Here is a 27,401-nt window from a genome sequence, read left to right as displayed (position 1 = left end):
ATTATTATTAATAATAATATATTATTATTTTTATTAATAATATATTATTATTATTAATAATCATATATTATTATTAATAATAATATATTATTGTTATTAATAATATATTATTATTGTTATTAATAATAATAATAATATATTAATAATGATAATAATAATACATTATTATTATTATTATTATTAATATTATTATTATTATTATTATTATTATTATTATTAATAATAATAATAACAATAATAAGCACTAAGCACAAATTTGAGGTACTTGTACTTTACTTGAGTTAAATGAATAAGCTGGAGAATGAAATGTTCCTCTGTGGCTTCAGATTCAGATCAGTAACTTAAGTTACTAGTTACTTTTCAGATTTGTATTATTAAAACAAAATATGAATCTTATGAGGTTAAATATAAAAACCTATATTATTGTAAGTAGGGGTCGACTCCCGGGCCGATAGCAATAATTAGTTACCAAGGAGACAGATAAATGATAAGTGGAACTGATAATAAATAAAATAATTAAAATCTGAGTGTCAGTGATGAAATGTAACTAACTACAGTTTTCTCAGGTACTTGAGTATTTTCATTCTCTTCTCCTGTATTCTTCCTCTCCACTACATTCATTTGATTACTTTAGTTACTCTGCAGATTCAGATTACTCAGCGGGGACTCCAGAGAGGTGAAGCTGCATTGTGTTTTCAAATACAGTTATTTTATCTGCAACAGGACACAAAACACTGAGAATCAGAAAAATGAATATCGGCCTCGATAACGATGATTTTAAAGTTGGACTGTAAATTCTTTGTCACAATCTAAGTTCTATCCCAACTTATCGTATTAAACTATGATGTATTATTATAATTAAAGCAGTAAATAATTAAAATTAGCAGGATTTAGCAGCTGCAAGTATCATTTTTATGAGTTCATTCAAAACCTGAGGTACAAAAGTATCATCAGCATCATGTACTTACAGTATGTAGAGTAAGTATGTTCTTATTATATCTGATGTTTGTGTATTAATATCACCGCTGCATGAATCAGCAGTGATCAGTCCAGATGTTGATGCAGCTGTTTAATCTGATCAGTGGATCGTGAGGCTGAGTGTGAAGGATCAACAGGATTAACAGCGTCGTCTCGTGGCTCAGACGAGATGTTGCGTCAGTAAAAAAGAGCTTCAGCTTTATAAATGAGTTTATTCAGACCGACTGGATCCATCACGACCGAAGCTGCTTCATGTCGTATCAATGAGTCTGTAAATCTGTGCAGGTCCTTTAAAGTCCATCACGTCTGAGTTTGGTCCGTTTCAAAGAAGTACAACCTTCTTTTGACCGAATTTGGGTCCGCAGTATCCCATAATGCATTGCAGTCACTGCTGCATTAATGTGACTTGAGGTGGGTTTTCTCATCTGTGCATCATCAGTCTGATCACCTGACCCCGTGAGAGCGGCCTGCATCCACCTGCTGCTGGTCTTAATTTTACCTGTTGAACTTACAGAACATATTTTGACGTGAAAAGTGAAGTTTGCTCATCATTTGTGTTTCAGCTGCTTCTGTTTGTCTCCGTCCTGTTTCAACACGACGTGTCTCAGTGCACAAAGTCTCAAACACCTGAGAGACCAGCTGGAGCTCAGACGTGACTGTTGGTGTCAAAGTTTTCCAGCATTTTATTCATCCACCAGAATCCTCTGCTGAACTGTGAGTCAAGTTAACCACAGCAGGATATGACCAACACACACACACACTCACACACACACACACACTCACACACACACTCATGCCAGCTGAGCGTCATCATGACACAGCAGGACTTTCTAAATGCTGCAATCTGACGACACTTTCACATAAAATGTTGAAATGACTTCCTGTCACGCTGCAGCGTCGCTCCCTCTCAACACGTCTCAGTTTTATTACAGAAGAGTTTATAACATTCGTACAAAACAAAATGGAGACTGAGTGAGAGGAGAAAAAACAGAGGATCCACAGCTGCTCGTCAGATCCGATCACTCAGCATTCAAACTGTTAAAGGTTCACTGTGACTTTATTTCACTCCAGTGGAAATCTGTTGAACTTCAGTGAACTTTGACTTATTACTTCACTCTGTTTGCCAAAATCAAGCTGTCCTGAGTCGACCTCTGAGTGGACGGAGAGCCAGAGAGTCCAAAACAAAAGAGGCTACCGCAGTGTATCAGCTGTGTCACCGTCCAGTTTTATTAAAGCTCCTCCGTCAGAGAATAACCTGGCTGACACACAGTGAGGAGACAGGAGGAGGACGAGCTACAAACACGTCTTCTGATAAATTGTGTGAACTTTTTGTCCCGCTAGCAACTGAGCTAAGCTAATGAGGAGATGAGTTTGGTGACTGTTAGCGAGCTCGTTAGCTTTGAGAGCTTTTATCTGCGGGTTTGTTTGTGACTGAGGAAACCATTGTGCGTGACACTTCCTGTGCTCATGAAACCAGTAAGAAAGTCTCACAACTGACGCAACAGCAGAACTTTCAGGCTTGAGACGTGTTCGCTGTTTGCTAAGTGGGTTTAGCAATAATAACTTTTCCTCTGGTGCCGTCATCAGGACAAACTGTCCACTTGCACACGTCCCCAGGGGACGCACCCGCATCCTCCTCGCTCTGCCAGGGAAAAGGTCATGTGGACCCGGGCCCTGATTGGACCATATAGCGACCTTTATGTCAGCGGTTGGTTTAAGTCTCACTTGAGGACAGTATGGACCCTACGTCTCACGTGACCTCGTTACAGCTGATCATGCTTGGTGATGATGAACGTGCGTCGTTCAACTGACAGCTCGAGTTGTTTTACTGCACCAGTGAGTCCAGTTATTTATTGGATTAGCTTAGCTTATAGCCGTGCAGACTGGCAGCAGGCTTCCAGTCGTGCTGTCTTATATTTTAATTAAATAACATGTCAGACTGATGGACACACCCGTCCACACGTCACAGCTGCACCAGCTTTCTTCAACAAAACAACGTAGGTGTGTAAATAAAAGCCCTGCGGTCTTAAACATTAACACTCATATGATCATTTCCCCAAAATACAATAATCTCATTCCTCTGGTACGATTGATTAAAATGTCCCATCTGCCAACGACGGAGGAGGTTTCTGCAGGAACTGGATCATGAAGGGAGTCAGTCACCATCATCATCAGAACCACATTATGGATCTGAAGACTGGAAAACAATCAATATGATGAAGTGTGTCATGTGATGTGTGTCATGTGATGTGTGTCATGTGATGTGTGTCATGTGATGTGTAGCAGGTTAAATAGGAAAAATGTTTGTTCTCTTTTATTCTTCTCTCGTTCTTTGTTTCATGTCCTTCATCATCATCATCATCATCATCATCATCATCATCATCATCCCTCCAGCTGTGTCCTCCTGTCAGGCAGCGGAGGGGACGACTCCTCCTCCTCCTCCTCCTCCACCTGCACCTCCTCAGGTGTATGAACTGGGGGCGTGGCCTGTCTCTCCTTCCTGCTGACTCGTGCGTACATTGAATTCCTGTCGTTCAAATCGAGCGTCGCTTCAGAGCGAGCGCCGCGCTCCTCCCCCGGCTCTTGATTGGTCGGTGGCGATGACGCGTCAGCGTCACCGCTGCTGCCCCGCCCTCCTCTGATGACGCTGTAGATGTGGTCCTGAGGGGCGGAGCTGCTCAGATCTGCACACGGACACAAGTTTGACTCATCATGAAGGATTTCTACTTCTTCTAACCAAAGAAAAGCAGTGAAACGTAACTTCTCACATCAAATCTCTGCTTGAAAAATCAAATTAAAATAATATTCATTTTCAGTTTCTTTCAGCTTTAATCACATGTTCTGAGTTATTTCTACTTATTGTGTCACTGCAAGCCTGAATACAGACCTTGACTCTGCGGCGCCCCCAGGTGGCTCCTCCACGGAGTGAACGAGACGGGGTTTTCATCTTTAGGACACACACACACACACACACACACGCACACACACACACACACACACACACACACACACAGCCGTCAGTCACCGAATGTAACTGAGTGATTTTACTCAAAAATTTTACTTAAGTGCAATTTTTATTTGAGTATTTTCTATTTTCTGCTACTTCAACTTCCTCTGCACTACATTTATTTGATAACTTTAGTTACTAGTTACTTTACAGATTACATGCTGAGACAAAGTAGTGCATCTTTTTTAGATTAGTTCATTTGACGCGCTCTGATTCCAACAATCATAAAAAGCTGAATAACAAATCTGATGAGTGACAGTTCACAGAACAAACATAATGTAAACATGTGAATCATTCACATTTACTCTTAATTACTTTAAGACTTTAAGTACTATTCCTACTGTCACTTTTACCAAAGTAATATATACTGTATATATAAATGTATCACATTTGGGTACTTGTTACATCACTGAGAGCAGTGGAGTGGAGCATCATGGGAAATGTAGTAACAAGGTTTCTGATATATTTTAGTGTCATCGGTCAAAAATCAACAGAATAAAAAATAAAATATAAATGAAACACCTCCAGAAGTTTCAGATCCGCTCATCGTCTTCGTCACTGCTGTGCTGCCGTTGGTCTGAACCACTAAACACACAAACAAACAAACAAACAAACAAACAAACAAACGTTCACTTCAGCATCTATCAAATCTGTAACAGCTGTTCTGTATCTGTTCTGGTGTTTTCTTTAGTTTCACTGGTTTAAAACAGAGAACATTTCATTTAAAACAGCGGCACCAGAACCAGAACCAGAACCAGACCACAGATACAAACAGGACGACAGAGAAGCTACATGTAATTCCCTCGGCTGTAACACATGAATGTACTTCATATCAAATATGAGCAACAAAAATGCTTCACACTAATAAAACGTGTCCATGAATTAATCTTCAGCAGACTCGACTACTGTAACAGAGTCTTTACTGGACTCTCTGTAGAACCCATCAGACGGCTGCAGCTGATCCAGAACCCTGCTGCAACAAGAACCAGAACAGTAGATCATCACATCCTCCGCTTCTCAGGTCTTTACACCGGCTTCATGTCTGTCAGAGAACAGATTTAAAAATCCTGCTGTTGGTTTTCCAGGTCTGCTTTCAGTCCCTGGAGTCAGAACTGAACATGGAGGAGCAGCGTTCAGTTCTGTTCAGTTCTTATGACCCAAACATCTGGATCAAACCCCCAGAAACCTGCAGGTCTGCACCGCTCAGCTCTTTGAGATCCAGACTGAAGACCTTCTGTTCCACAGCCTGTCACTGAAGCTCTGAGCTGTGACTTTTATTCTCCAGTCTTGTCTCTGTTAAACCTTCTGTTTCAGCCTACTGTCCTATTGCTGAACTTGTTTTAATGTTTTGTGTCTTGATGTCTTCCTGATTGTTTTTAATGTATTTAAATATTTGTTTTATGCTCCAGTAAAACACTGTGAGTCTCCTCGTGTCTGTGCTGTACAAATAAAGCTGCCCTGCACTTACAAAGTTAAACACTCTGAAACATGCAGCAGGTTAAAAACAGACCAGCAGACTCACCTTGCTGGTTGTGTGGCGCCCCCAGGTGGCTCCTCCAGGGAGTGAAGGACGCTGCGTTTCCTTCAACACAAACAGACGAAGAAGATGAAAAAGAGACAGAAAAAACCAACAACATCAACTTCAGAGGTCCTGATCCACAGTCGTCTTATAATAATATATAATAATAACAAATGGAAACAAGTAAAAGTCTCAGGTGTAATGAGATGCTTTGACTAGAAATAACACAAATATACTTTTTTGCAGCATATCAATAATATTAAATCGATATAATTCAGGTCTCAGTCTTCGTTCATCACTTCTTGATAAAATCTATGTTCCAGATCTCATTCACCTTTTTCATCGTTCTGGATCTCGTTGATCATCGGATTCTCTCTCGCCCCCATCGCCTCCTCCAGCTTCACCTGTCAGTCATCAATAAAAGGTACATTTCAACATTTCTGAGGTTTTATTTTTATCTGAATAAACAGAATGAAGGTTTCCATCTCAGAGGTCAAAGGTCTCTCACCACTCTGATGAGACTGGAAGGATTTCTGTCCACTTCAGGATCTCGCAGCTCAAACGAACGTCTGAAAAAACAAACGAACACAAGAAGAAGAAATCAGGTTTATTTATAGAAGCTGAATTATTGGACGGGAAACTCAGCAGCAACAGAACAGAACCGTGAGTCCGGTCGTCCTCCATCTGAACAGACTAATTCACTGAGGGCAGCTGCAGTTTGAACAGCAGGCAGAAGATGAAGAAACGAACGCTGCTCAGAAATAAAATCATCCACTGAGCTCAGAGCCTCGCACCTTCTTCACCGACCGGGTCGGCTCTGTGTTTTCATTCTTTCAGTAAATGACATAAATATGTGTTTATATACAAATATATGTTTTCATCCTTTAAAAACGTTTAATTTAAATTAAATGAACAGATTCATTCAGACAGGTTGATCAGCTTCATCTTATAAAGACTCATTTTCACAACATTTTTAAAAAAACTGTCATCACATTTAATTCAGTCTGTTTTCTCATACATAGTTATAATATATAATATAATATAATATAATGTGATTCTTTTTGTTGTATTAATTTATTTTATGTGTTTCTGTGTTTTGATTGGATCATTTTTTTCTGTTTATTGTGTCTTTTGGTTGTTATTGATTATATAAGTCTGATTCTTGACTTCTCCTGACACATCAGTTATTCTTTAATCATCTGATTTTGTTTTTTCATCTTATATGTGTTCAAATCAAATCAAATCAAATCAAATCAATAAATCAAATATTAGGTGTTATACTGAAGCTTTGCTGCTTGTTTCTGTCTTTCAGACAACTTCAATTTCTGTTCTCACCTGCATTTATGTGCATTTTTAATTTGTGCATAAAAAACAAAAGTCAAAATAATTTTGCTCATGATGTAACCATCATGTTTTCCATCGTTTAAACACCGACTGGATTTTTCATCTCGTCTCTGCATCTCCTTCTTCTTCTTCTTCTTCTTCTTCTTCTTCTTCTTCTTCTTCAGTGGTTTACTGAATCAGCTCCACCTGCTGTTTATCTCCATCAACCAATCGAATCATGTAATAAAACACTGTGAATAACACTCATGTAGAGTAAAGAACCTGCTGACCTCCTGCAGTCGCTGCAGAGAGCTGTGAGGAAGATGGAGAGGAGGAGGAGGAGGATGAAGAAACTGACGACTCCTGACGACAGGAACCACGAGCAGGTGACCTCTGACCCCACCGCCGCCATGATCACTGAGAGAGAGAGAGAGAGAGAGAGAGAGAGGGAGAGAGGGAGGTGTCATGTGACTCGGTCTATGGGAGGAATGTGAGATGGTGTGGTCGACTTTCTCAACCTTGAACAAACAGCTCAACACACCTGAGACCTGCACTGGTACCAGACGATATGTGGAAGTGTGTGTGTGTGTGTGTGTGTGTGTGTGTGTGTGTACATGCTGCAGTATGTTTCTAGACTGAAGTGTCTGAACTGTTTCTTCAGTCGTTGAAGAAGAACATTTTTACAAACCACAGATCGTCCGAGGTCACATGTGTCACATCACGTTCACATTATATAATAATCAGCTGACTGTCACATCAGCAGGTGGAGTTGTTACAGCCAACATGTCTGACCGCAGCTTGAGTCACACCTCTGGATATTTTTAATGACACCTGGAGACATTTCCAGCTGTTGTCTTTGGTCCAAACTTCTATTTTTTCATGGGAAGTCGGATCGTCTCCATCTGTTACTGTGGCGACTAAAACAGGTATTTTAATCCGAGCCGTGATGTTTCCTGAACCTAAGATCACCTCACCTGCACAAAGAGTTAATCTCAATAGCAACGTTTCTCCATCAGATTACCTCCTCCACACCTGTCGATCCACGAGTGTGCAAACACTTTACTTTTTATTTGACTATACATTTTTATTACAAATGTAAGAAAACAGGTTATGATGTCTATACAGACGCAGTTCCTGTTGTGTTCTCTGTAAATAATATGAGCAAACTCAGCAGCGTCTCACCTGTTTGAATAAGATTTATAATCATTTGAGCCTCCCTTGTTTTTTAGAGTTGATGTTTGTTATACGACAGAGATCCTCTCTGATCCACCATCTTTTCCCTGAACTAACCAAACTTTAATCAGTGTTGTCACATCAGGAAACAGATTTACTGTTGGATGATGTGTTCCTGCAACATCGTGTTGTTTTCAGTTAAACGTGACATGATTTTGTCTTTTAATTTGGAGGACGTGTGTCATCATTTCACAGAAGAACCGTCCTGATGTTCACAGCTTCACAGGAGGAGGAAGAGGAGGAGGAAGAGGTGGAGGAGGAGAAGGAGGAGGAGGTGGAGGAGGAGGTGTGTCATCATCTCACAGAAGAACCATCCTGATGTTCACAGCTTCAGGCTCAGCTGCACACAAACATCAGGTGGTGAGTGACAGTGTGCTGCAGGAGGAGGAGGAGGAGGAGGAGGAGGAGGAGGAGCAGCAGGGTGGAGTAAAGACCGGCGGGTATTTAAACAGTAATCGTGCTTCATCACTGAGCTTGTTTGTCAGCAGCTATATGAGAGTTTCTAAACTACATTTGCATTTTAGTGTTTCTATGGAAACCTGATGAAGCTGCGTGTCAGCGAGCTTCAGTTCATTATTAACATGACTGATGCTGACGGAGGGTCAAAGGTCAGAGCCTGTTATCTGGATCAGAGACACAAACAGGGGGAATGTCTGAAAGTGTGAAGGAGCTACTGTCACTAAACTTCATTTCTTCTGAATCTCACGGCGACGCTGCGTGTTTCAGAAAGAAAACGCTGCTCCCGTCTCTTCTCTTCTCGTCTCTGAGTCTTCAGACGCCAAACAAAACAGTTGCTGTGTCAACATTTCTGAACACGAGGCCGTATTTACTTTTCAACGCCTTCAGATAACAGACGATGTGTTTGAGTCATGAAGATGACGTGATGTTACACACTGTGCTGCCTGAAGAACAGTAGTTCTGCAGGAGTTTACCTCTCTCAGGTCCAGCTCAGCGCGGGTCCAACAGCAGCCGATCAATCATCCTGACGGGCTCCTGTCAATCAAACACACACAGCTGAGGCTGTCACATCCTGACAGAGTCATGAGGTCCAGATAAATACATTATTTATAAAAGTGTTATTTAGAGGAACAGTTTGGTATTTAAGGAAAAAGGTTTATTATAGTTACACGCAGGATATACAGTTCTTAGCTTAGCTTAGCATCAATACTGGCGACAGAGGCAAACAGCCAGCCTGTTAAAAGACAACACAATCCACCTTCACTCATAGATCACTGATTCATTATGTTCTGAACCAGTTCTGGTGTCAGGAGATGACGGGTCTCAGCTGAGGTTACCTTTCAACAGAGCCAGGCCAACTGTTTCCCCTGTTCCTTTATGCTAAGCTAAGCTAAAAGGCTCCTGGATGTAGCTTCATATTTACCTTACAGACATGACAGCACACATTTCCCCAAATACTGAACTGTTCCTTTAAATACGAAGCTGCTGCTGAAGATACATGAAGCGAATCACTAAACCTGCAGCTGCTGCAAAAGTAAAGTTTACCTTATTAATTATTGACTCTATCGAGAGAATCTAAAGAATGAAGTTTGAGTAAATGATATCAATTACCTGAAAAGATAAAACAAATAGATGATTGATAAACAAACAATAAGTATATACCAACTAACACATGTCGTATATTTGAGATCAAATGACGATATTAAGTGTTAAGCTTTGAAAGTGAGATCACACCCGTCATCTAAAGATGTTCACAGCTAAACACTAAACTGTATGAATAGTTATGAAAGTGGGATGAGATCGAAGAATTCAAAATATATTAACCTGGGAGCTAAACTGCATTGCCGGCTTGAATTCGTAAAGCGTAGCAGCCGGAGCATGACGAGGTGTGATGAGTGGAGGAAATGTAATAATGTATCAGAGATGGGGAGCATTGTTATTATTTCTCTATAGATTTTCTGGCTTAAAGAATGAATGAGCAGATAAAAGTTGAATAAATGTAAAACTGGATTTGACATTAACGCCGACGCCATCTTTGTTTTTGGAGCCAGAGGTGACCATATCAGACTGAGGGGGCGGAGCTGCTCTGTACATTGGACCATAGTCTCCTGAACTAACCTCCCGCTGTAATGAAGCAGACTTGTGACTAACGATTGAGACCATAAACTCATCAGAAAACTGTTTGCTGAGGTCATAAATAAAGTGAGAAGTAGGGCACATTTCTCATAAGCTTATATACATTCAGACTTCTTCTTGAAACCAGAGGAGCCGCCCCCTGCTGGCCGATAGAAAGAATGCAGGTTTAAGGCGTATTCAAGCCAACGTGACCTCAGGAGAAACAACCTGTCAGAGTTCACTCTTCTCATTATTAATCAATAACTTTAATGACTCTTCACAGAACAAAAGGCTTCTGTGATCATCAGAAATCACACGAGTCTGATTCATACAGGCTGATACGACATCCATCACATCAATACATGAACAACAGTTTGTTTCCATCACACGGGAAGCGTCTGATTAAACCTCGTGTGATTTGTGTGAATTAATATTAAATAGTTTTGCAGCTCACATCAGACTGTTTGTGTCTTTAACATGTGACATCATGTTTAAATAGCAGTGAACTCACATGTGCTGTTTGTAATGAACACATACCATCACACACACACACACACACACACACACACACACACACACACACACACACACACACGATCCTGATACACTGTTAACATACCTGAACACCTTAAACACACACACACCTACACATCAAACGGCTTCATCACATCTCTGTTTATTTCTGATTTTCCTACAAGAATTTCTCATATTGTATTAATGTTTAATAATTTCCATTTACCTGAACGTTGTGTCTGTAGCATCAGTATGTGTTTACTGACTTACAGGAACTTTTTGTTATTCTTTATTTCTGTGGTATCTTTGATTTTAATATAACATAAATAAATAAATAAAACATAACATAAATAACATAAATAAGTTCTCTGTAGTTTTATGAATCTTAGCAGATTTAAAAAAACAGTTCAATGTTTAAATATCTGCAGCTGAAGGACGCCACAATGATACTGAACGTCTGCCTGCTACGGACTTTAGTTTACATCTTAAAGAATAAAATAAAATATAAACGTCCATGTTGACTCGTTATTAACTAAAGATAAATATGTTATGAAGCAGAAAGTGTTGGTGAAGCCTACCTGTGTCCACGGTGCTGAGTTCAGGTTCAGACTGTCGACTGAGGAGTGTCACTGCTGACGGTTTACTTATTGACAGACTGAACAAACACTGAGACCATCTCCTGTTTGAGCTGCTTAAAGACACACACACACACACACACACACACACACACACACACACACACACGCTGAGGAGACAGGACAGACATCATCCTCCCCGTGTCAGATAGCACATGTTTAGCCTAGCTTAGCATAAAGGTTCAGTGTTAACTGCTAGCTTAGCACAATCAAAAGGGAAAATACAACTTGCAGCAGCTTTACGTCAATATAATATTGTTTATATTATAAAGACATTTTACAAAGTGGAGGACATGTTGTCTGTGTTTATTGTTTTCTATCTGTTGTCTTTTCACATTTATCCAACTTTAATATCTTTATATTCTTATCATCAGTCTTGTATTTGACCTCTGAGTGCATTAATCTCTTGTTTTATTAGTCGCTCAGTCATTTGTAAAGGACTTTGAACTGCACTAATTGTAATGAAAGGTCCCATAAAGACTCAGTTTGATTGGATGAAAAAATGTCCTGAGCACATTCCAGCTCAGAGGATGAACTCTTTATTGATGTTAACACCCTCAGGGCAAACTTCATATTTGTAGTTCCTCGGCTGGTTAGACTCCATGAATAGTTAAATCACCAGGATGTTTGTTCTTCCTGACAGCACAGTGGGTGTAAAGACTTTTTTCTCTACAAAATGAAGTTGAATGGAGATTTTAGCGTCAAACATTTCAGCGCTCTACGTTTCAGCTCGCTCTGCCCTGACAAACAATAAAACACAGAGGGAGTGTTTCCAGTTTTTATGACCGTTCCTTTGACCACAAGCAGCCGCCAGCGATAAGCTCATTAAAGCCCAAATCAAACTGAAACTGGAACATTATCTGCAGCTCCACCCAAACACTGCAACTGACTCGTACTGCTTGACTGGTGGAGCGAGGCCTGCAGACAACTGTGAGAGAGAGATAACAGCAGCTCCTGTGCAGGCAGGTTAAAATAGTCGTGTCCCTCGTGTACAAAGCTTCATGTGCAGATGTTTTTAGATCTCTTGGGATTTAAAAGTGAACCCACAGATCTGTTCGTGGCTCCTGAGAGAAAATGTGGGACAGAACCAACGTCACCGGGGAACCGCTCAGTGTCATTTCCTGTTTTTATTGAGTCACTCTCAGCCTCCGTCCTGATTCCTTCAGGTGAACTTTCAGGGTTTTACGGGACATTTTAATTTGAATTGTTTTATCAGTTTTATTTGTCCTGCAAACCTCCGACCATTAAAATTAAATTAAATGAGATATATCTTGTGTCTGTAGCGTAATTAGACTGTCTGACAAAAACAACTGACAATATCAGTTCTGCTATTATATTGATTCAATATTCAGTCTTTTAGCTGCTTCTTAATTCAGACAGTCTCACAGGCAGTTTTAAAGACACTGAAGTCGGCCAGTTGTTTTCTTCTCTTGTTGCTGTAAGTTTTCAGTCTGGTTATGAAGCTCGACTGAGATCCCAGAAGTAAAAATCCTGTTCATACTCAGAATCAAGGATGTTGATTATTGTCCATCCAAGACAGACTCACCGCGAGCGATGAGATTGTGACACGTACAAGTCCCAATGAAACGAACCTCGTTACAGAAAAACATGTTTTATTTGTGATGTCATGGAGAGGAACTACACTACCCACAATCCTAAAGTGTGACAGCGACGTCTCTGACTGACTTCAACAACATTTGCTGGATTTTCACAGTGACGGGCTCCAGTCGGGAGTGTGACCGTGGAAGATGACGGCTCGTCTCCCAGCAACTCGGTCGTTGTTCTGTCAGTGAACAGTTTCATCCTCTTCGGACAAAAATATACATAAACTGTGAAGTTATAGTTTGTAACTCCTTAAACACGAGACGAGAATTTAAAAGTTCCATTTAAACAAAAGTCAGTCGATTTAATTTAACTTCAGTTTGAATCTTTACAGTGTCAGTCAGTCAGTCAGTCAGTCTGTCAGTCAGTCAGTCAGTCAGTCTGTCAGTCAGTCAGTCAGTCTGTCAGTCAGTCAGTCTGTGTGTCAGTCTGTGTGTCAGTCAGTCTGTGTGTCGCTGGGCGGAAAAATGTATAAAAGAAAATCCCTCAGGAGTTTGTTCATGAAGTCGTCTTCTTCTTCTTCTTCTTCTTCTTCTTCTATCTTTGCTCCTTCATCAGCTGAGCCTGAGCTCGCCTCCTCATGACGAGCGCCGTCATGGTGCAGCCGAGCGTCAGGCAGGGGAAGGAGGCGCAGGCCAGCAGGAGGCGCCGCTCTCCGAACTCCCTGACCAGCGCCGGCCGCCGCCACAGAAAGTCGTGGAACAGCGCCTCCTGCTGGGCCAGCGTGCAGAAGGACAGCAGGATGTGGAAGAGCTGGTGGCCGTGACCGACGATGTCAAAGCTGCCGGGGGAGAAGCGCTCAGGTATCGGACAAGAGAAGAAGAAGGCTGACAGCAGAAACAGCAGCACCTGGTGGAGAAACATATTGATATAATGAATCAATAAATAAATAACGTCTTTTCAAATCAGTTTGGAAACGTCACCTGACTTTCCATCAGCCTCGGGGTGAGGAGGCAATGACTTTTATTTTTGGGTGAACTGTTCCTTTAAATAATACATGATGCCACATTTATCCAAACAATCTGACGTCTCAGACACACCAGGAAGCAAACTAATTCATTAATAGATGTTTGGATCAAAAATCACTAATTAATGAGGAAGTAAATTGATTTATTAGTGAGTGAGTAGCTCCACCTGCAGGAAGTGCAGTGGCAGTGCAGAGCTGCTCGCCCAGCTGCAGGTGAAGAGGCGGTGGGCCACAGGGCTGATGTCCAGCAGGTAGGCCACGCCCATCGGCACCACCTGGCAGAGCTTCCTGTGCAGCGGGTACGGCCGCCGGAAACGAAGCTTCGCACAACAGCAGGCGGTGCAGGAGAACCAGGCGAGGAGGGCGGCGGCCGGGAGGAACACCTGCCGGAGACGACCTCATCAATACATCTGAACGCATCACGTGATTCACTGAGGCTGGATGTGACACACGTCAACACACCTGTCCCAGCGTGCTTTGCGTCCAGGCGGTGTCGGAGCTGTACAGGCACAGAGCCAGAGCGCTGCCGTACTGATAGACGGCCACGCCCACGTAGTCCAGGAGGAAGAGCGAGTAATGCGCCTGCTCCGAGTGCGACTGCAACAGGTGAGCTGCAGCACTGCGACAGAAAACTCAGGTCATTAAAGCTGCATTCATATAAGAACTGATCAGATCACCCTGTACAAGAAGAAGAAGAAGATCTCTGCAGCTCTACAAAGCTTTTTAGCCTCTTTTAGCTCCTGGTTTTGGTTTTGTGGCACAGACTGCAGACAGACAGACGAGCTGGTGAAGAATGAAGTGCTCATCCTTCTGTCAGGAGCTGCTGGAGACCAGAGAACAAAACCAGAACTAAAAGAGAAGTGGACTTTGTTCTTGTCTACGTGTGTTTGGATTTAAAAATTAAAAAGCAGATTATTCTTGTTGTTTCTGCTTCTCACCCACACGCGAACTGAGTTTTAGATCGTTACAGTGCTGATTGTTCAAACTTTGGGATTCTGTGTTTCCAACACGATGACGTCAGCACCGGATCGTTTCCACCTGAATCAGCAACAACACCGACGGACCGATGGATTTCGTTAGCATCACAAGGCAAGAAAGGAGTCAGATAACTGTCAGTAATTAACTTCTGTTACTGCTTTGTGTTTTTAGGTGACTGTCGAAGGAAAATAAACTCATGACAGCAGAATCTTCTTCTCTGGTGTTTGACGTATCATTGATGTGATGACTTTTTTTAGGACCGCCACTGCGCTGGATAAAAAGTCAGAAGAAGATGAATGTCTGAACAGCGTCTCATCACAATCCATCCAGAAGCTGTTGGGATGTTTCAGCTCCAAAGTGGTGTTTTTCTTTAATAATGAGAAAATGTAATAAACACAAACATGTAAAACTTTACATGTCCTGCTTTTGTTTACGTCTCACCTGCAGCTCAGGTATGTGACGGCAGAGAGGACGTAGAGGACCAGAGGCAGCGAGGAGACGTCTACAGAAAAGCCCTGACCTTCCGGACCCTGCAGCCGGACACCCAGGATCCCCTGAGGAGGTCAAAGGTCAGACAGGTCAAACAGAGCTTCAAACAGCAGAAGGTCAGACAGGACGGACGGTTTATGGATCAGTACCCCTCCCTGCAGGACGGCGAACATCATGAACCTCAGCACCACGCAGACGGCGGCCAGCAGGTGGCTCCACACGTTCAGAGTCTCGTTGTGGATCTGGAAGAGGCTGAGGACGTAACAGCGCCACGTCAGGCCCACCGGGCGGTACCCGGACAGGATGAACCGCTCCCGAAACAGAGGGGGGACGTCCACGTCTCGCACGGTGGGGGGGAGGGAGGGGAGGAGGCGGTCCAGCAGGGGGGGGAGGGCGAGGCACAGAGAGGGAGGGGCGAACGACACCCGAGGCATGATGGGAAATGATCCCGAGTTTGTCTCGATGCTCCGTCGAAGCTGAAAACAGTGAAATCATTTTTATAATCAGACGTGTTTATAGATACACAGGTGTGCAGAGTGTTACACAGGTGTGCAGAGTGTTACACAGGTGTGCAGTGTTACACAGGTGTGCAGAGTGTTACACAGGTGTAAAGTGTGTTACACAGGTGTAAAGTGTGTTACACAGGTGTGCAGTGTTACACAGGTGTGCAGTGTTACACAGGTGTAAAGTGTGTTACACAGGTGTGCAGAGTGTTACACAGGTGTGCAGTGTTACACAGGTGTAAAGTGTGTTACACAGGTGTAAAGTGTGTTACACAGGTGTGCAGTGTTACACAGGTGTGCAGTGTTACACAGGTGTAAAGTGTGTTACACAGGTGTGCAGAGTGTTACACAGGTGTGCAGTGTTACACAGGTGTAAAGTGTGTTACACAGGTGTGCAGAGTGTTACACAGGTGTGCAGTGTTACACAGGTGTGTCGGTGGTGAGACAGGTGAGGAGATTTAACGGAGGAGTAGAAGGACAGACAGGTAAGTGGTTAAGTTTACAGGTGGTTTCACAGGTGAAAAGAGATTCAACAGATGAGTGGGAGGTTAGACAGGTACAGTTATTGGTTTCACAGGTGGGAAAGTTGAGACAGGTGTGTTGATTATACAGGTAAGACGGACAGGTAAGTGGCTTTACAGGTGTGTAAATTTAGACAGGGACGTCGATGGTTATCCAGGTGGTTAAAGGTTACACAGGTGTGCTGCTAGTAGTATAGGCATGGAGTGAGGTTGACAGGTGTTCTACAGGTGGTCAGGGATTTAACAGGAGTGTGGGAGATTAGACAGGTGAGTGGTTCACACAGGTGTGTTGGTGGTTTAACAAGTGGTTAAAGGTTACACAGGTGTGCTCTGGTACCACAGGTATGTTGAGGGTTAGACAGTTGTGTTGGTGGTTAGACAGGTGAAGTAATTTAACAGAGGAGTAGATGGATAGACAGGTAAGTAGTGAGGTTTACAGGTGAGTAGGTGGTTTTACAGGTATATTAGTTTCACAGATGGGGAAGTTGAGACAGGTGTGGTGTTTATACAGGTGGTTAGGGGTTACACAGGTGTGCTTGTGGTGAGTTAACAGGAAGTAGGAAGAGAGACAGGTGAGTGGTTTTACAGGTGTGTATATTTAGACACAGGTGATACAGGTACGGAGCGAGGCTGACAGGTGTAACAGAGAGAGGGAGGTTAGACAGGTGAGTGGTTCATACAGGTGTGTTGGTGGTTTAACAGGTGAGGTGTAGACAGGTGATGGAATGTAACTGAGTACATTTACTCTGCACTGAAGTATAATTTTGCAGTACTTGTACTTTACTTGAGTGATTCCAATAGTTTCCATCTTTTGTTACTTTATTCTTCCTCTCCACCTCATTCTGGAGGAAATACTCTACTTTTTACTTCACTACATCTGTTTGATAGCTTTAGTTACTAGTTACTTTACAGATTACATGCTGAAGTATCGCATTCTTAAATTCATTTATTTGATTTGGAATCAAAGACAAATCATTTGATACTCAGAATAATGCTGTATAATCAGTCAACAACTTTAACTTTATAGTCTGATGACATCATCCAGGAGGCTCCCGTGTTTCTATGGTGATGATTAAAAGAACATTTTGATTATAAATTTAAATAAAGTTACTTCTGTAATCAGCTGCTCCTGCCAGGTAACGTATAAAGTGAGTCGACAGCAGAACAGTGACAGTGTCAGACCATGTTTTCTGTTTCTGATGATTATAATTCAAAATGTGTTCCTGCGACAGACGGACAAACCTTTCAGAAGAAAAACCTTTCAGAAGAAAAACCTTTGTGGCAAAATCAGAAAAATAAAAAGAAGAAGAAGGTCAGAGGTCACAGAGGAACAAACCTACCTGTGTTGATCGTCTCTGTGGACTTCAGGACGAGAGGCGCCGCTGCCGACCCGACCGAAGCATTTCTCTTCTGTCAGAATCAGTTCTGGTCCGTTTGCCAGCGTTGTTGCTCTGTGAGTTACTGACCTGCTCACAGACCGGCCACTGTCACATGCATGCTGACACAACACACACACACACACACACACACACACACACACACACACACACACACACACACACACACACACACACACACACACACACCTAATCTCCACAATGTGTTCTTGTTTTCAGCTAATTCGAGCTGATTTCAGTCTGAATGAGGATTTCAGACGTCATGAGACTCAACACACTGCTGACACACACACACACACACACACACACACACACACACACACACACACACACTGCTGACACACACACACACACACACACACACACACACACTGCAGGATACATGCTGTTACACTCTGTTCACTTATGTGACTTGACTGAGTGATTTACTTAAGAAAATATAAAAATGAATCAGATTTTATGGATTTAAATGATTTTCTATCGTTGATGACGAGGTGATTATCAGTGACTTCACTCATAGATTCAGTAATAAAAGAGATTGATAAGAAACATTCATGAAAAAATCTAAAAGGAAAACACTCTAAATATCCCCAGAAAGTCGCCACTCGACAGAAACTATTTTGATAATCGTCTGAGTCATTTTTCATGTAAAATCATTTTATGTTCCACAATTAGTTTAAACATGTTAGAGAGTAAAACCTCACAGAGCTGCACAGGTGAAGCCCTGCTGGGATTTATCTTGTTACATGACATAAAAACATTATAACTGTTAATAAGATAAATAAAATGTTTTGGGACGTTGCAGCCATATTTTTACTTTTAATTTCTTTTCGCTGGTGATGCTCAAGAAGAATTCCTGTTTTTACAGTGTGTCATTTTATTTAACTGAGTGGAGTCGAGACGTGATCCACGAGCGAGACGCTCGGCTCACGTGGCACTGAACGGCAGCAGAGGTCACAAAAAGTCCTGAGAAGGCCACCGCACAGAGAAAACACCTGATTCAGGAACAACATGAAGGTTCACAGATAGTTTGAACAGTTTAATCACAAAGTGTATTTTTGTTAGTGCAAATGATGCCACTCTCACTTTGTGCTGTATGTTTAATCAGTTTGACTCATTCGAACACAACATGAGTTACATCAACACTTATTAAATATTGAGTTAGATATTTTCTTAAAATGTAGTATCTCTTGTTTCCAGCTGTCAGTCCTGGTGGTTCAGGTTCTGATGGTTCAGTCCTGGCTGGTTTGGGCCCGGACGCAGGTGCAGCCGACAGCCACAGATTGGTAGGACGCCGTGTAGCAGCGTTTCCCGTCCTGACGGTTCAGGACCAGGACGTTCTGGTAGACGGGGACTGAGTTCAGGTTGTGTCCGTCTTTGTGTCCCGGGTTTGGACTGGAGCAGAAGCTGCTGCTGCACTCGGCCTCCCAGAGGGTGGAGGGGATCCGGTCCTTCACCGTGGACGACCTGAACAAACGACAGCAACAGAATCATCATCAGTTCACAGCAGGAAGAAGAAGCTGCTCACAGGTGACATCAGGTCACCTGCAGCACGAGTTATAATGAAAGCAGGAAGGAACGTGTTCACATGATCAAACGTGTTATTATTAATGATGCACATTTGTGGAACTGAAACAAAAAAATGTTTTACATGAAAACACAAAATAGTTTCTACTTAATTTTATGTTAATCAGCTAATTGTTTCAGCTGATCCTGTATAAACTGTCTCTGCCTCTCTCCACTGGTGGAGCAAAAAATACAATATTTCCCTCAGCGTGTGTCATGAAAACAGAATACTCAAGTCAAGTACAAGTACCTCAAATGTGTACTTCATTTGAGAAACTTCAGTTTTTTTGATGCACTGGTCAGTTTAGTTTTTTAGTTTTTTCTTATTTCAGACTAGTGGAGAGAAAATATCTAAAATACACACTGAGGTGTTTATTTTAGTTCAGATTTCTGTTCTGGACATTTAATCAAATCAGTGCTTAATTAATTAGACAGCTTCATTTGCATATTTGAACATAGAATATCAGCGAAACTTGTAATACAATCAATAATTGTCTTAATGTGACTGTGGGAATGTCTGGACTCACATTCACCAAACTATAAAGTTTTATTTCTCTCTGTATTCTGAACGGCTTTGTTCTAATATCATTCACAGCCTTATTCATGGAAAAGTTAATTACTAAAAACTTGGAGATAATTGATTTGTTTTAAATGTCTGTGACATCATCCCCTCAGTAAAAAACATGAAACAAGAATTTTGAACCAGTGTTCATATTTCCTTAGATACAAAAACTATGAAAGAGTGATGCAATAAATGATCGTATGAATGTACTGAGGAAGCTGAAATCAGAGCGCGTCAGCATTTCTATCAGACTCTGTCCTCTTTCATCTTGACACAAAGAGAGAATTCAAAGAAAAACTAGAGAAAATCTGAAAATACAACTGAGAAAGGTGAGAAGGACGTGACCGAACCCAGTGGAGACAAACCAAAAACTAAAGTTACCTCATGAACCTCAGTTTGTTTGTGTCAGGGTCACATTATGAATTATCTCTGTGATGTCAGACTGACCTCCAGCTCCATGGAGACAGAGATCTGCTGTGGATGTTCCCGTTTCCTTCAGACAAGGAGGAGACGTCTGAGGACAACGCCAACAAGGAGTCACATCCAGCAGGAGGAGGAGCTTTAACCTTGGCGGCGGAGGAGACCACCCACAATGCACTGCAACATATCTGCAGAGAGGAGAGACTTTGACTGCAGGTTGAAAGCGAACACATGTCGGGCGTGATGAGCTCTGACTTTAACTTTGCTGATAAAACTGAAATGCAGGATTTTTTTGGAGTATTTTTTAAATTTTGGAGTTTGTATTAAAGGAACAGTTCACCCACAAATGAAAATTCTGTCATTATCTCCTCACTTCCTGCTGAAGGAAAGTTTGTGGTGCACAAAACATTTCTGGAACCAAAAAAATAACCTAAAATGTTTCCATACGAGGCCCTGAGCTCCAAAACTGATTTGAAAAGACACCATTTAATGAATCGTTTTGCTAATTAAATGTACAAAGTACATCTTTTGTCATCTTTGTTTAATTAAGTCATCTAGTTTCAGGACTTGAATGACGATCTGATTGAGAAATCTTTAACAACTTTGCAAACTTTCTATCTGCGCTGTAGTTGAGGTTTAAATAAAGATCTGTGTTGGAACAATGCTCAGCCGAACAACGTGACCCTGTGAAGATGCCATCTATCATTTTGTATCACCTATCTCATATTTTAGTTTAGTCTTGAGATTTCTATCAGTCGATATCAGCCGACATTCAGCAGGACTATCGGACTGAATCGCCTTTTCACTGAACTTAATTTCTCATTAATTCAGTTTGATTCATCGGAGCTGTAGGCAGGTCTGCATGCAGGGTGACTCACCGCAGATCAGCGCGTTGTTGGTTCATAATGTTAATAAAGTTGATGCTCACCAGCAGAGAGACGACGCTGTGTATCAGCTCCATGTTGTCGGTGCGGTCCTGTCCAGTCTCTGAGTGTGCGACTGCTCTCAGTTCAGGTGTTTTTATGATGATCTGTGACCCTCAGATCTGATAACAGCTGATCTCTGAGCTGATAACCAGACGGTGAAATGAGAGGGGAGATTCCTGTTATCTCTGCAGTCCATCGAGGAGATGAAAGTCTGTGATCGTCAGTTTGTGAAAGACACGTTTTCTTCTCTGATAACATCTCTGACAGACAGACTGAAACACCTCAGGACAACACGAGCCCACATCTCTTCTGATTCACAACCTCCTCATCGGCTGAATTTAGGGGAAAATGTGGCCTCTGAGCGTGTGGTTTGAATATTTCACTCAGTGTGAAAGTCATGAAGCTTTAATGCAGATTTCTAGAAAAGGAGAGAAGAAAGGAAGGAAATGAGCACTTTCTAGATTATTTCCTGTGTTTTCTTGTAGACTATAAATAATATTAATATCAACACAACATAAATTTAACATGTTATAAAACTACGGAGAATGAGTGCTCAGTGATGCTTTGAGCTAAATGCTAACACTAGCATAGCACACTGTGGTGCTTCATGCAACATTATAGGGAGTTTTGGATTACATTTGGCTATCAATAATAATTAATGATTATCAGGGATAATTGTTATTTTATGATAAATAATAAGATCCAATTGACATTAGCTCACCTCGGGGCACCACCCTTGAATAAGGGAAAAGATAACCAAGTCACCAAATCAGTCTCAGAAAAGGTACTAAACTGTTTGTAACTCTGATTAATAATTAATTTAATAACTACAACCAAAATGACCATAAAAGCTGTAATGGTTGAAGGATTTTGGAGTCCTTGACAGAGTCGAGGTCGGCAACATTCATTCTTGTACAATATTAAATAGACAGCATGAAGGTTCAAAAGTCTTTTATTCAACACAAAGATGAAAACACACAATCTAACCAACATGTACTATATACAGGTGTGTGTGTGTGTGTGTGTGTGTGTGTGTGTGTGTGTGTGTGTGTCTGGAACAACAAAAGCAAAATGGTGGCTAGGTTTCAAAGTACCACACTGCACGGCATCCACGAAGGAAGACTACAAACAAAATGGCTGATCAAAAGGGACTACAAGATGGCTGATCGAAGGGTTGGACTCAGGTCCAAGATGGTGGATCACCACTTGTTTCATTGATAGGAGAGAACAAAGAAACAATGGAGGTGCTCACACCATGTGCTCACTGATATCACATGTGGGCGTGATATGGTCCAGGCTGAAGGAGTGTGTGTGTGTGTGTGTGTGTGTGTGTGTGTGTGTTTGAGAAGTGATGCCAGGTTAGAGAAGATGGTTAGTTGCAATTCTGAGTCTGTGTGAAGCATCATTCAACTAACTTCAAATTAGCCGTGCAGCAAAGCAAATTAAAATTGCATAATAAATAATAAAATCCTGGAGATGTAAAAGTCAATAAAACATTCAAAATCATGTATTTTAGTAGTTTATAGGAGCTATCACAGTGATGCACACTTAGCCTGGTCAGCAAATCGAGTTTTATCAACTGTGAGAAAATGTTTATATGCCAACCTCAATATAGAGGGTTATAACTTCAAGTCAGTCATTGTAAATCCGGATTATTAGATTTTTTAAATGTATTTTTGAATTGATGGGAAACCAGCAAACAAATGCATTGTTGGGTTGATGTTTTCTTCCTATCGCTCCAGTTAGAAGCTGCATATTAGACCAATTATAGATAATTCAGTACTTTTTTACAGGGTTTAATAGTGATTAAATATAGAAATGAAGGCAAAAAAAAAAATGGAAAAGATGTGATGAATGCGTATAAAGAAAACTGAATAAACATATCATTTTATTTCTAATAATATATTACTCATAAATTTCACCTATCAGGCTCAGATATCTCAGACTTACAGGTTAAAAAAGAAAATCCAAAAAAAGTCCTTATTACAGTTTTTTATAATGCTGAAATTCTTAAAAATAATGAAAATGCGAATTTAAAATGAGCTAAGAAGCAACCCACATGTAGCCTTCTAGAGGTTCACACTTTTTCTCTATGTCAGTCTTTTATTTGGTAAAAATATAACACACCCAAACTTAGGTTGATAGCAAGATATAATTGTTTATCATCTGCATAGAAGTTGACTCATTCAGTCTCACGGTAGGTGGAAAAAGTGTATCCAACATGAACACAAACTCTTCCGCTGACGTTGATATCTTTGGTTATTTTACACAACGTAACAGATTTCTGTATTTGTGTCTTCTTTGCATTTGGGTTGCGTGATATTACTACTGCTGAGCACAAATCATGCGGATCAGAATCTGTTGACTTTCAGTGGTTTGGTCGGTTACTGCTAATCTAATCTGATTAAACTACACCCACACAGTCCTGAGTTGAGTTACACTTGCATCAAGATGCTTCTTTTTCTAGCTAAACCAGTTTTACCCTGTCTCTTTCTCCCCTCATTTTCTGTCAATAAAGGCATAAAATGCTCTTCTAAAATACTTGAAATCTATTAGATTACTCTCCCAAATCTCACTCCTCAAAATACAATTTTTGGTCGAGTAGCTGTATTTATTCACCTCCTTATTTCGTCACTTAATTTGTGTCTCGATACACTTGTCACTGTATGGTCTTATCTGTACTATGGATCTGTTGCATCTCCTTTTGCAGTCACGACGCTTCAGTTTCGCTGTGTGGGAACAAAGAGATCAACTTATCTTCTGCTTGTTTTAAGTGTCAGCTCTTCTGCTTCTGTTTCGTTGTTTCTTAACAAACAAAGTATCCCTCAAGAAATACAAAAGAAAATGTGTTGTTATACTATGAATCACACAAATAACTTGTATTCTTTAATTTATTAAAATCATGTTTCTTTTTTAATAATGAAATATCAGTAATCATATTTTGATATGCTGTCTAAATGTCTTTGTACCACAAATTTGATATTTCAAATTAAAACACACCAGTTTTCTTTTTTTCCATTTTTTTGAATGTTGTTAATTTGTTTGTGTTAAAACTCAGAGGAACAAATTAAAAAAAAGTTCTCACTGTTTAAATGACATGACGTCTGGCAGCAGTAGCTCTGATCGTGTTCTGATCGAAAGGAAATTGTTATTTTCTTTTCTATAAAGAAGGTTGCTGGTTCGAGTCCCTGGAAAAAATAAATGGTGGCTTTGAGTGACAGGTAGTCGAAGCTGTCTGCTGGGCTTCGGCTGATCTTCATGTCTCCACTGTGTTTGTGGTGTTGGTGCCTTTTGGAGAATTTTAATACAAATTTCAGACACTTAATTTGTCTTTCTAAGGCTAAACTGAACACACACACACACACACACACACACACACACACACACACACACACACACACACTTGTGTCAGTTGTTTCTTGCTGTTCTGAGGCTAATGTACAGTGGAGTATTTTTTCTGTGTGAATAACATGAAGTAAAATGAACTTCTCTTTATGTGTGAACACTGATAGCTTCTTAGCCTTTACTAGCTTAGTAACTTCCAGCTAGGTGGGCTTGTTTAACTAACTAGGCTCGCTTCAGCTCCACCACGCTCCACCTCTTTGACCATTTTTGATTAAAATTTTTGATTAATGTTCTGCCAACATGGTGTCAGCCGGCTCCACTCTCACTCAGCTTCATTCTGGTTCTTCAGAAACCTCTGAGTGACATCATGGTGGTTCAGGTCCACTGTTATACTTGAGTCAATGGATCTGACTGCTGTTGATCTCTGCTCAAACACGGGTTACCTACATTACATTTTTATTTCAGTAAACACATGTAAGTGTTGAAATACATGTGCTTGTGTATGAGTCTTTTGTAGCTTCATGTCTGCTGAATATCACAGTGTTTTCTAACTGCTGAGGTTAAAGGTCACAGGTCAGGGTGTTTTGGCTGGTTGAGTTTTTAATATTGTTACCATGACATCCATCTTCAGTGTCTGACCTGATGATGCAGTCGCACGCTGAGCAGCTTTCTGTGGTTGGTTTTTATCTGCTTTCGTTTTTTTTTCTTGTTTTTTTGTTATCAGATTAAATCACAATTTCAGAATCAGAGTTCGACAGTCGTGTTGACACACGCGACCAAAGTGTGGAACCTCGGTCATGAATCATAAATGATCAAAATTGAATTGTTATTGTTCACATATATTCATATGATGAAGCATATATATATATATATATACATATATATATATATATATATGTATATATATATATATATATATTTATATTTATATTTATTTATGTAGCACAGAATTTCAAAATAGAAAATCGATGACAAATATTTGTTTCTAATAAACAAATTTATTAACAATAATTGCCCGAACTGAACTTGTCATGGAGACAGGAGCCTGTCATCAGCTTCCTGTGTCCATATATGGAGCTCAGAGAGAAGCGGGCCCCATGTGCTCTGGCCCCGCCCCTCACTGTGACATCACAGCGCTGTGATGTGGTCGACTCTGAGGTTTGAGCGAAGAGTTTCTATCAGAGCTGTCAGCAACTTTGTTTTGACCTCGTTTGACTGAGCAGGAGGAAACCAGAGACAGTGGCATTAATCTGATTCATCAGTGGATATCAAGACGCCGCTCGTTACCGTCAGAGCTGTCAGCAGTTTTCACACACACACACCAGGAGTGTGTTCAGTAAGCATGAACACACTCAGCAGCGACACCAAGAGGCTGAAATCATCGTTAAAGAGCAGGAACTGAACTGTCTACTTTACTGTAATTACTATGTTTAAGTATATTTATTTACAAAATAAAACAAATGGAAATACTTTACTTAAGAACAATTATGAGGTACTTGAATATGTTCATTCTGTTTGTTCAGAGCGAAATATTGTAGTTTTTACTCCTCTTCAGTGATTTGCTAATTTAAAGGGTCCATTATGTAGGAATCAGGGGCAGAAATGGAAAATGATATTCATAAACTAACAGATCTTTTTCTGTCAAAACTAGAAAGCTCTTCTCTCCGTCTGCTCTGATCTCCTGTGGACCTCAAGGCTCCATCTTAGGACCCATATCAGTCCTTATACAAGCTCCTCGAGGCTCTACCTTTTAAAAATACAATATCGCCTACCATACGCAGACGACATGCAGCTATACCTGTTAATGCATCAATAATATAATATGAATCTCAAACAGGCCTTTTACTTTGGATAGTTTAAGTACATGTAGATATACATGCAGAATACTGTAACTTGTAACAGAGTATTTCTACACTGTGGTATTACTGCTTTTACTGAAGTACTGAGTACTTTGTCCAAGTTTTCCTTGACAGTATTTGTAGACAACAATAACGATTCATTATTCATTCATTATTTATTAATGTACAGTACTTTCAATTTGTCTTTTCTTTTCCTTTGATACCATTTTATTTTATTAAAACTATATTTTACTGTGTTTATAGAACAGACACTGTATCGGTGACATTATCACAACATTATAGTTCTTATTATAAACTGTTGATTTCATGTTTTTATACTGATTGTAAATGCTTGTTTATACACAGAAATCAGGGGCCTTTCATAGTAATGCAACCAACCTCGCTTCTGTTAGCACATAATATATTATATATGAAAGAACAACATGATAAGATTTAAATAAACATATTTTTTGATCCATTAATGTTCGCAGCTTTAATTTCAAATGAAACTTGATTTATGGCTCAGAATCCCTGGAAAAGACTGATTTAATTCGGGGAAGTAATCATTTTAAAATCAATTTAAATCTCAAATCTGTGTATGTAGTTCAAATATAAATCAAATGTAGATCATGTTATAGAACTATAGTCTTCACCAGTTGAAGCATCATCTAATCACAGCCTTCGACCTGCTGAAAACATTTGTGAGTATGACTGGCAGGAGGAAGGAGAGGATGTGAGGAGTAATGGAGGGAGCATCAGTCAGATTCAGACTGAATCAATCGTTTTGTTCTTGGATGTCAGTCAGAGAGTTTGTGGTCGACAGCGACCGCAGCAGAGACTCTGGCAGCTTCAGAAAGCCCCTGCTGCAGCGGAGGTGTTTCCAGTCACCACAGCAGCAGCAACACAAACAGTCCTAGAAAGACAAAGAGCTCCCTGATCAAACAGAACACACCTCAGTGACGGGATGACACACACTGCTCTGAAGATAACCTTACACCTCCTCTGG

The 27,401-nt window shown here is 40.7% G+C and overlaps 3 protein-coding genes across 3 annotated transcripts; all 3 read right to left on the bottom strand.

Moving 5' to 3' along the window:
• Positions 1 to 1,874: 1,874 nt before the first annotated feature.
• Positions 1,875 to 11,368, bottom strand: LOC140994806 (uncharacterized). The gene is made up of 9 exons (XM_073464593.1): positions 11,225 to 11,368; positions 8,993 to 9,053; positions 7,118 to 7,244; positions 6,013 to 6,073; positions 5,839 to 5,908; positions 5,508 to 5,567; positions 4,508 to 4,570; positions 3,866 to 3,925; positions 1,875 to 3,662 (listed from the first exon to the last, which is right to left on the bottom strand). Exons 3-9 carry the CDS (start codon positions 7,237 to 7,239, stop codon positions 3,361 to 3,363), a joined length of 738 nt encoding a protein of 245 aa, XP_073320694.1. The 5' UTR covers positions 7,240 to 7,244; positions 8,993 to 9,053; positions 11,225 to 11,368; the 3' UTR covers positions 1,875 to 3,360.
• Positions 11,369 to 13,420: 2,052 nt separating this feature from the next.
• Positions 13,421 to 15,751, bottom strand: LOC140994926 (membrane progestin receptor beta-like). The gene is made up of 5 exons (XM_073464771.1): positions 15,467 to 15,751; positions 15,270 to 15,382; positions 14,313 to 14,469; positions 14,018 to 14,233; positions 13,421 to 13,732 (listed from the first exon to the last, which is right to left on the bottom strand). Exons 1-5 carry the CDS (start codon positions 15,749 to 15,751, stop codon positions 13,421 to 13,423), a joined length of 1,083 nt encoding a protein of 360 aa, XP_073320872.1.
• Positions 15,752 to 18,970: 3,219 nt separating this feature from the next.
• il17a/f2 (interleukin 17a/f2) lies at positions 18,971 to 21,247 on the bottom strand. The gene is made up of 3 exons (XM_073464770.1): positions 21,215 to 21,247; positions 20,314 to 20,474; positions 18,971 to 19,205 (listed from the first exon to the last, which is right to left on the bottom strand). Exons 1-3 carry the CDS (start codon positions 21,245 to 21,247, stop codon positions 18,971 to 18,973), a joined length of 429 nt encoding a protein of 142 aa, XP_073320871.1.
• Between the last annotated feature and the right edge of the window lie 6,154 nt (positions 21,248 to 27,401).

Source organism: Pagrus major, chromosome 4 (assembly GCF_040436345.1).
Source record: "Pagrus major chromosome 4, Pma_NU_1.0".
Lineage (NCBI taxonomy): Eukaryota > Metazoa > Chordata > Actinopteri > Spariformes > Sparidae > Pagrus > Pagrus major.
This window is presented reverse-complemented; position numbering and strand designations above follow the sequence as displayed.